Source organism: Erpetoichthys calabaricus, chromosome 13 (genome assembly GCF_900747795.2).
Source record: "Erpetoichthys calabaricus chromosome 13, fErpCal1.3, whole genome shotgun sequence".
Taxonomy (NCBI): domain Eukaryota; kingdom Metazoa; phylum Chordata; class Cladistia; order Polypteriformes; family Polypteridae; genus Erpetoichthys; species Erpetoichthys calabaricus.
Window position 1 is genome coordinate 120,487,590 of NC_041406.2, and position 10,241 is coordinate 120,497,830.

At 39.9% G+C, this 10,241-nt stretch overlaps 1 protein-coding gene across 1 annotated transcript in view; it reads left to right on the forward strand.

The window, feature by feature from the left end:
* stac (SH3 and cysteine rich domain) overlaps positions 1 to 9,994 on the forward strand; it is a 29,562-nt gene extending 19,568 nt beyond the window's left edge. The window contains exons 3-11 of the mRNA XM_028818038.2: positions 323 to 423; positions 775 to 856; positions 957 to 1,072; positions 4,136 to 4,217; positions 4,378 to 4,445; positions 5,099 to 5,205; positions 8,653 to 8,704; positions 8,794 to 8,931; positions 9,004 to 9,994. Coding sequence (XP_028673871.1) covers positions 323 to 423; positions 775 to 856; positions 957 to 1,072; positions 4,136 to 4,217; positions 4,378 to 4,445; positions 5,099 to 5,205; positions 8,653 to 8,704; positions 8,794 to 8,931; positions 9,004 to 9,102 — 845 coding nt within the window. The 3' untranslated portion in view covers positions 9,103 to 9,994. The remainder of the gene's footprint in view (positions 1 to 322; positions 424 to 774; positions 857 to 956; positions 1,073 to 4,135; positions 4,218 to 4,377; positions 4,446 to 5,098; positions 5,206 to 8,652; positions 8,705 to 8,793; positions 8,932 to 9,003) is intronic.
* Positions 9,995 to 10,241: the final 247 nt, after the last annotated feature.

A 10,241-nucleotide genomic window follows, 5' to 3' on the forward strand; every position in this document is an offset into this window, starting at 1 on the left:
TGCCAAACCTGTTGTAGTGTGATATTTCCTCAGTGGAAGAGAAGAACAATAGAAATATCAACAAGCAGGTTCCAATAGCCTCTCACATTCCTGACAAACACTGAATAGCAGAGATGCCTCTTCCATGTTACACATAAAACTTAAACTATAAGAAATGGAACTCTCCCTCGTAGGTCTCTCCTTATATCTACAGCCTGGTCCCAGCACCACTGTGAGACTTCACCAAAGGAGTTTGGCACCACATTCACTGCTTCCACTCCAACTGGTACCATGGGCTTATTTTTCCCTACATATCTCTCACTCATTGCCTTTGTTTCTACAGGAGTCAATGCTAAGCATGGACTGCGCTGTAAGGCCTGCAAGATGAGCATCCATCACAAGTGTGCTGAGGGTGTGGGCCCTCAACGCTGCATGGGAAAACTGGTAATTAAACATTTCTGGATCATGACTTAACTAACCTTGTCTGAGAAGTGGCTTGAAGTGGTTGTAACCCTTAAAGGTTCTATATAATTGAAAATGTCTGGCTTGGCTAGGTCTGGCTCATCCCCTCTCTGTATAGTTCAACACTGCATTTGGAGAAGAATCAATTGAGCAAAATGTAAGTACCAGCTGTGCCAGTTTTTTTTTCCTTCCCTCCAAATCTCTGGTGTCCTGCTGGCTTATATTGAACACGATTAGCTGCCATGATATAAACACACTACTTTTCTCCCTGTCTCTCTCTATCACTCTATATCTCTGACTCTATCTCTCTCTTTTCCTCTCCCCTCCCTACAGCCTAAAGGCTTCCGCCGCTACTACAGCTCCCCACTACTGATCCAGGAACAGTATGGCTGCATTAAAGAGGTCATGCCTATCGGTGAGTATTGATTATTTCTGACCTCACTGCTCTGGTGCCTCCAGACATTGTTCATTTGCTTGTCTCATCTAATTTGTGTGTTTCTTGTGCTCCTCTACAGCCTGTGGAAGCAAAGTTGACCCAGTGTATGAAGCACTGCGTTTTGGCACTTCACTGGCACAGAAAACCAAGCGCTCAAGCACCGGCAGTGGATCTGAGTCTCCGCAGCGAAACTCTGTAAGTTGGTGGTGTTTAGCCTGCCCATTGACAGAAAAGTGCACCAGTTTATTGTTAGGCATCACAACAAAACCAAAGCAAATGTGAACACATGGCATACTTTGTATGAACTTCACACCTTTACACATAGCAGAGTAGGCACAAGAAAAGTACAGGCAGTTCAAGTAATGTGCAGGAATGCTCATGCTAGCATTCCAGCAGAGAAAAGGAAGGCCACTCTCAGGTAATTCATGGGAAGTTTAAATAAATTAGTAGTTGAGGTCCTGGTATAGCAGAATAAAGTCAGGTGAATTCTAAGTTACATACATGAAGGTCAAGCAATTCATGGAAGAGCACATCATACAACTGTATGATCTAGGTTATGGAAAGGTGTAAATCTCAGAAAACTACCATGAATTTCTGGTAAATCTTATAAGCATAGATGAAGGAGAGGAAGTGAACCTGAGCAGTTCACACATGCTTCTTGTATAGTAAATCTCATTTGAATCAGTGCTGCAGGTGAGATCCAGGTGTGACAGGCAAAGTGGGCCGAGATCTGAGGAACCACATATGATGTTCAAGTCAACTCCAGATGAAGGTATCATGCAGAAGAGTAGAAATGAAAATAGTTGGATTAGAAGTGAATCTTAGAACACTGTAGGAAAGTTTAGGTAAAACCCCTATGCTGTAGATGAGATCCTGGTGTAACAGAGGAAGTGTATATACAGTAAATCTTTCCCTATTTCAAATTTAAATAATTTATTGGAGAACACATAGTGTAGATTAATTATTGGCATATTGAAGCATGTAGTGAGGAATCTTATTCAATTCATACATAGTTAAACTCAAATCTTTAGTGGACACATACTACAGCTGAGAGCCAGGTGTTCCAAAGGAAGCGCAGAAACTGAAAATTTCCATGAAATTCAAGAAAATCCCAGGTGAACTCAGGACACAGGTTAGGTCTGGCTGTTATTGAGGAAGTGCTAGTAAATTACAGATGAATTCTTCCTGCAAGGTCAGAACCTGTGGCTTAATTTATAACACTTTGTGTGTATTTGAGTGTGAAAATATGTGCAGTTAAAAAAGAAGAAAATGCATATGGCAAAAAAAAAAAATCAGATTTATAAAAACTGGTGTATGCACGTTTCTATTCAATTTGCATTCATAAATCACCTTGTAAATCTGTGTATATGACTGCTCCTTGAACACTGCCCTGAAACATCCATATATGAAGCATGTGTTTCAACCTCATACATATGGAGTCATGATGCTGTAGAGCTGGTAGAGCAGCCTCTCACCCGATGTACTTTGACCCACCGCCTTCATTCAAGAGTATCTTGCTGTGTCCTGCAACTGAGAGCTCAAGATCATTTGTAGCAAGATAGCTCCTCTCCTTTGGGTTTTGGGGATCAGGGTGAGGCGTAAGACACGAGCAGGCTGCTGCTGTCTCCTAGCACATGTAATGCTGTTTCAACAAATGGTACAGGAAATAAGAAAAACTAAGGTTTCAGCCAGTTACCTTACCAACAAGCCAGCCACAAAGATAATACCATCACGTCTGTCAAAGATACTTTGTCATAAAATAAATGAATCACGAGACGATCCAGGCCACTGAGCTATGAAGTTTGTCATTCTCATCTTGGCATCACAAATGACTTGTGTATTAATGGAATGTCACTGCTCACGGTTAGCAAAGACCTCTTCATTCTCACTAGTTGCCCTTATTGTAATATGAGTGCAGTAAAGTGTTCTTATTACATTAGGAGAACTAGACACTGCTGCAAATTGCCTTTTTATATTGCAAAAACGTGTTATGTTTTATGTATGTATGCCCCAACATACAACAACAGGATTAAGTGCCTTGGCAATTGGTTAAAGGCTTTATGCACAGCAGGCATAATGGATTGAAGCTAGAGTGAGATATTCCTGATCTGTTGGCTCGGACCATGAGAACTGACAACAGCCTTCTGTATATAAACTAACAAATAACCAAAACAGTGCAAATATGCAGCAGTGGCCCTCTTGAAACTGAACTAACATACAGTCTATACATCACTTTTGAGGTGTCATATGTTTGTCACATCAACACAGATTATAATAACGGCTTGGTGATATTAATTATTATGTATGCCGGTTGTAATTTAGCTGGTTTGGCTGGATTTACCAACTTGTCCAAGGGTGTTGTCATTTCCCATATGCAAGGATTAGAATTGCCCCAAAAAAACAGGTTTCCCCGTCAAGTTTTCTTTTATAAGTCACAGCATTTTTGTGGGGAGTTGCGTGCACACATTTCAAGCCTCTTTTTGTTTGTATGCAAGCTTAATAAATGAGGCCCCTGATGAAGCAGAGGAAGTGTGGAATCTTCATGAATTTACATGAAATCCAGGCAGTTCATAGGTGAGCGTATGCTGCAGATGACACTAGGCATATTAGAGTAGTACTAGGGTGTTGTACCATGTTAGCCATTATGAATGTAGAGAAAAGTCAAGCAAAATGCCAATAATATATATGTTATATAAAATATATATTTTAGCCAATATAAGGTGTCATTTTGCTTGACTTTTCTCTGCAGGCATATTAGAGTAAATTGTGGTGACGTTTGTGAAGTTTATTTAAATCTCAGGTAGATACATGATATAGATAAGATCCAGGTGAAGTAGTAGATGTGAAGGTGAATTTTAATTATGGTGAAGATATTCTGCAAGTGAGGATAGATTCAGATAAACCTATGATGAAGCTAGAAGAAACACAGGGCAGGAAACACATACCATATTCAGATAAATACCAGGTAAAAACATGCTACTTGTGAGCTTCAAATGTAAGCAGTGGACATACCAGTGAATTTACATAAAGTTCAGTTCAGTCTTAGTTGAAAGTTCACAGTAGTTAATGCATTTTTGCTTAGTTAATTTCTTTAGTCCAACTAAACTGATCATTCTGTGATGAGTTTTAGGCTACGGATGAGTCTGAGGAGACTTTTATTTTTACATATTTGTAGTCTCAGCTAACTGCAAATGGTTTTCTTAGAGTCAATCCTGGGATCACTTCTTTGTTGTGACTGGCTTGATTGTTTCTCTGCAGACCTCTGACTTGGCCGAAGTTCCTGAAGAAATTGATAGCCACAGCCATTCTTGTGACTCATCAAGAAATCGCAGTGATTCAGGTGGGCACCTTTCTCCACATCCTAACATGAATTAGTCACCACTGTACCTAACCAGATAGGCCTACCCAGCTTACTTGGCAGAAGTAAAGCAGATGACATTGCACTCCTACCGGCCACTCCCTAGTCCACATTAAAGCGATTTTCTTTTCACATTTTTCAGTATTTACATCTTTGGAGAATCAAACTGATCCTTCCCAAGATAAAGAAAACAATCAAGAAAACATTCAGGTAAAATGCCAGGTTGCCAAATGATGTGCTGCTGCAGCAGGACTTCTGGTTGATTTTAGACATGAGTGTATTGTAATAATGAATCATCACTAGGGTCTACATTAAACTGAGGGCACCACCCAGTTGTAGAGTAGTGCTATGTACTTACTAGGTGTCAGACTATTAGAGTCATCACCAATTTATGGAGTAACCCCATCATCATCTAGATTGGTGTAAAGTAGCAGTCAGCTAGAACCTGCTGTTTTCTCTATGATAATTATGGTGAGCCATAAAGGACACAGTTTAAATGTCCTGCCTGAATATTTCCAGATTAAGTGAGGTCAGGGCATGAGAAGATATGCCCTCAGGTAGATAACCAACTAGGATTTGTCAGCTTCTGTGTCATATTGCTTCTCTGCCTATTTTTTGGCCTGAAGGTGTGATTTGGAAAGATAACAGGAGTGTTTAGTAGCTTAGATCATCTCTTATTATGACTTCAGTAAAACCCAGTTAGATGGCAGAGACTACTTATCTTTACATATTTAATCCTGTGAGCTTTAGAGTGCAGGGTGTTAATAAGGCAATGTATACTGTCTGGCACTCAGCAGGCCCAAATTCACATGGTGCCACGTTGGATAAGCTTTTACTATACTTACTGTGCCAATCTCTTGCAGGCCGGAAGTGTGCTGTCCCCTTTTCCCCACAAGGATGTATTGCAACTTAACACATATGTGGCCTTGTACCAGTTCTTGCCACAGGAGAGTCGTGACTTAGAGCTGAGGTGAGACCTGCTGTTTGCTTGCCAACATATAAATCTCAGTGGATTGATTTTACTTATCCAGGAAAATCAAGACTCTGAAACCTATTTATTGCACATCAAATGTTTTGGAAGTGAGGGCAGGTTTATTTTTAGGTCAGAATGCAAATCTGTACCTGTTTGATGTCCTTACTCAAATCTATCTGTGACTGTCATTCCCTTACAGTATATAGTACCTTCTAGGAAAATCTTGATGTGAGTCATGCATACTTAAGCTATGGATCACAGTCAAAAGGGAAGGAAATTTGTGAATTTCTAGCTATACTGAGGCACAAGGACTCACACTGGTTATTAGCAAATTATTTTTTTAAATACGGAAGCCAGGACACCACTCTGTCTGGTCTGTCTTGCATAACCCTTCCAGAGAAATGTATCATTAAACTATTTATAAATCACATTAAATATACAGAATTATTTACAAGACCCACCCCAATAAACCACAATGACAGTAAGCAATAAAAAGTTAAAAACACAAATACAGTCCAGATACCAGATGATATTGAGTAGTACTGGATATAGCGCCAAAGTGAACAGCCTTTTAGAGATATATCAACCTTGTCCTACTGTGCAGATGAATGTCTGATGTTGATTTGATCCATAATAGAAGGAGTGCAAGACAACTCCAAACAAACAAACTGAAGATGAACAAAGAGCATTAATCCAAGAACAACTGCAATACTCAGAGTGATGTAAAAAATAAATAAGAAAAAAAGATCTGCTGTAGGTGTGTAGGGTAGAAATGCAAAAAACATTTGTCCAGCAGGCATATTTTTAAAATGTGCATTTTAACTGGTGTCCTCCCAGCAGCCCTTGCACAGCAGGCCAAGGCAATTTGGTGGTGCAATAATTCTGATGCATGCTGGGGGATGTGGTTCCTTTTAGGTAGCGCTGTCAAACCTTTGTGTTATTTGCAAAGCTCACAGAACTCAAAAGGTTTTCTGCTGGTAATGCAATATGACATGGCAAAGGATAAGGGTGCAGAAGATAAGATGTCGTCAAAACAAGCTAAATGTTGAAACCAGATAATTACTAAACAGCAGCTTCAAAGCCAAAGAAAGAAATAAAGTTGTCAGAAATTTGAGATCTATAGTTCATAGACAGAAAGTTGAAATAGCAAAAGTACACTAAGATTAGATTGTTTCTGTGTACAGACTGGTCACAGTGGCAACAGTTTAGGAAAGAAAAAGAATTAGGTGAAGCCACAAAATCAAAGTAACAAGCCTTGGCCCATTACTGTGAAGATGTGAATAAAGTAAACAAGCTTAGGACATGAACCAATAATTGTAGCTAGGAAGCTGTACTGAATAATCAAAGCCAAATAAGGAACAGGCAGCCAGAGCCAAATCAACGTGATGTTAATCAGAGTAAGGGAACAGAAGAATATTTTATAACCTGATTAGAATGAATGCTAAAGGGTTTTGTAAGAATAATGTGCAATCTCAGATAACAAGCAAGTGTATGTTGCTGACCTCATACAGTCATACTAATAACATCACATGTCACACACTCCCTGCAGTCTTACTGAGCAGCAGCATAGCAACTGTCAACTAAAATGTCAGCACCCATAACAACAAACACATGGAATCACAGAAAAATCTAATTAATTTTCAACATTATTAAAAGTGTGTTGAAATAAAGAAATTAATGTACCCCACAGATTCCTTGGTATTTACAGATTTACTCAATCGATTTGACATATTTCTCACACCAAAAATGCCTTTCTCACATCTGTTCACCAAATCCTCACAATAACAATGCATGTGGTCACAGAACACTCACATTTCCCTTTGTTTTTGTTTTGCAAGCTGTAAATGCAAATGCATTGTTCAACTCTAAACACATTCTTCACTGTGTACTGTACTGCATTTCTCATTCGCCTCTGAGAAACTTATCTTGATGGTTAGAACATTCGTCAGTCAACTCAAAAACCAATTCTGTCACACAGAAAAAGCAGCTCTTTGCTGTGAATAACAGCATATAAAACAATTCATATACAGTATGCAGCTTCTGCATAATCCATTCACGCAGGACAAAGCCAGTGAGAAGAAGCACAGAGCAAATGTTTCTAGCAGTGTTCTGCACGTTCACACCTCAAAAGAACTAACTGAAAGTTCAGTTCATACAAATTAAAATGAATAAATTTTCAATTTTTAACTAGTTCATGTTCAGTTCATTTTGTATTTTTTAAGGAGTGAGAATAAATGACCCATGAGCTTACTTTTGCATGCCTTATATTAGGCTATTACAGTGTTCTTGAATAAAGTACAATAATTATGAAGACTTTTTTTTATTTAAATACACTTTACTGAGTCATACCCAGCAACAAACATGTATAACCATATATGTTAGTATCCTCCCGGTCAAAAAAGAAATTAAGTACATGCAAGTATACATACAAATTACCACTGTATTTCCAACCGTGTGACACAAATGGTGACTGTGGAACCAGCATGTAGGTGAACTAACCTATTACACTGCCAGTAAAAATTTGCGTCACATATTGCATGTCCAATGAGGAAAAAATATCAAGTTGGCCTCGTGAAGTACAACGTTATCCTAAAAGCAAAAGCGGAGCTTGACCATGTGCTTGTGTCAGCGGGAGTGCAGCTTAAGCACAAGCAGGCAGACACAGACAGTGCCTATTTGATTTTATGTTATATTTTCTGAATGCAAATAAATGGCAAAAAATTCGTACAAAACAAATATTTGTAAAAATCCACTATTTGTGCTTATCTGAATACCATCTTCGGATTTGGCTCCGCACCTACTTTATAGGGTAAGGCAAAATGTTTAATCTGGACCTAAACCAGATCAAGAATGTCACATAAAAGTGAACTAGCTCACGTTCAAGTTCTTCACTTGCAAATACGTTACGTTAAGTTCACCATTCTTAGAAAATGAGCTTGTTCAAAGGAATAACTTTGACTCCTTGTATCCGTTTACAGGGTGAACCCCTGAGGTCATTTGATGTGGCATGCACAACTTCAACTCCTTCTGGTTATTTTTGCTGAAGACCCCTCTTTATCATAAGAGTGTAATTTCCTGTACAAAATATGGTCCAAAAATGACCATATAGAAACAGGCATGGGGATTCACCTCTTTACCTGATTAATTGTTCTCCACAATCCAGCACTGGACCTGCCCTACATCCCTTCTCATGATCCGTCTTGACTTCTACCACTCATCCAGCCTCCAACCTTAGCCCAGGTTCTTAACTTAGATTTCAGATTCCAGTCCAGAGGTTTTTACTCACTCATGTAGAAGGTCAATAAAACATAAACTTCACATATGTTTAGGTGCACCCCAGACATTGGTGTGTGGGTCTGTTACACATGTAGGTGAAGTCCTTTGTGTCTTTGTTCTGTAAGTTACTGGTGCCCTATCACAGATATTTGCTGGCATCTCTTTTAGACCTGGTGATCGCATCATCTTGTTGGATGACTCCAGTGAAGACTGGTGGAAGGTAAGATGGTAATTTCTGCTAGGAGATGTCCAGGTCAGGTTGTGGCTGGCTTGCTTTCAAAGCAAAGTGTTTCCATTTTCTCTGCTCAGGGTGCAGTACATAACAGAACAGGATTTTTTCCTGCAAACTTTGCAGAGCAGGTGAAGGCAGGCGGCCGAGTTTTCCGCTGCATGAGAACTTTCATAGGCTGCAAAGAGCAGGGCCAGATCACTCTGAAGGAGGGCCAGGTAAGCGGGGCATGTACGGGTGTCACTGAGACCTTCCAACATTCTTTGCTCACTACTCTTTCCATGTTGCAGGTGTGCGTCACTCATGAGGAAGAAAAGAACGGCTTCATCATGGTGTCCAGTGGTAAGAAGAAGGGCTTCATACCCTGTGATATCTTAGAAAACATCTGAGCTGCTTGAACCCATCTTCAGTTACACCGGGGGAGAAGCAATGTGCCGACAAAGACACAGAGAGACATGTACCAGTGCAGACAAATCCTTACTGCTGCAAATGTGTACTCTCATGCACTTCTATGTATCTAGCCACCTAGTAATATACTAATATGTATAGCACCTTCAACTCTCAGAGTGCTTCCCAATAGAAGACTACAGTTCCAAAGAATTCAGAGAGGAATGTGATGATGTCCCAGCTAATAAATGAGAGTATGAGGTAGATGGGCATCATGCATTGAAATGTAGTGCCTGACAGCTCTGTAGGGGGAGAGAGGCCTTTTTAAATTCTTAAAAATAAATATGAAAGCCCATTTGCAATAATCCATTGACACATTTATGTCATTCTGAGGTTGGCATATGATGTAAGGCCTCCCGTAGTAACACAAAATCGCTGATTATTGTATAAACTCTGCTCCCATTTGTAAACATGAACTCAACACATATCTAGTACACCACCCACAGAGAACAAACTCTGCCCACAGCATGTGAACCATCAGATCTGCACCCATACTGAAAAAAAAACATTTCTAATCCACTGACATCCGGATGTATGCTGCTGTGTTGAGGGAGCAGAGAAGATCAGGTGAGGCTAAATAAATTGAGAGCAAGATGTGCATCACATCATGAAGGTCTGTAGGCTGAGCTTTTTATCACAAAATGTACTGCCTCTCGTGTGCTACACTAATGCCTTCCTATAGCAAGACCTGGTCTTCCAGCAGACTACTGTACAAATCTGAAACATAACTTGGACTAGAACTGGTGGTGACAAGAACACTCAATAGGCTGGTCTCTGAAGCAATAATGGTGGTCCTGCTGCTTTAGTAATCTTCAAATGGTTGCTGGGGCTACTGTGACTAGTCAGGAGATGCCCATGTGGTGCTGGCATATCTACTGTGTGGTAAGAATACTCAGTGACCTCATTTTCAGCTGACATCTCCACTGTTCATTCACTGCATTTGTGTTCTCTTCTCATATCAACAGGGTATGGTGAATACGGTGTTGCAGTAAACACCAGGAGTAAAGGAATGGCATAGAGTCCACAAATGAATAGTCTACACACACACGTGGCTCTCCCTTTAACTCAACTTCCAGCTTTT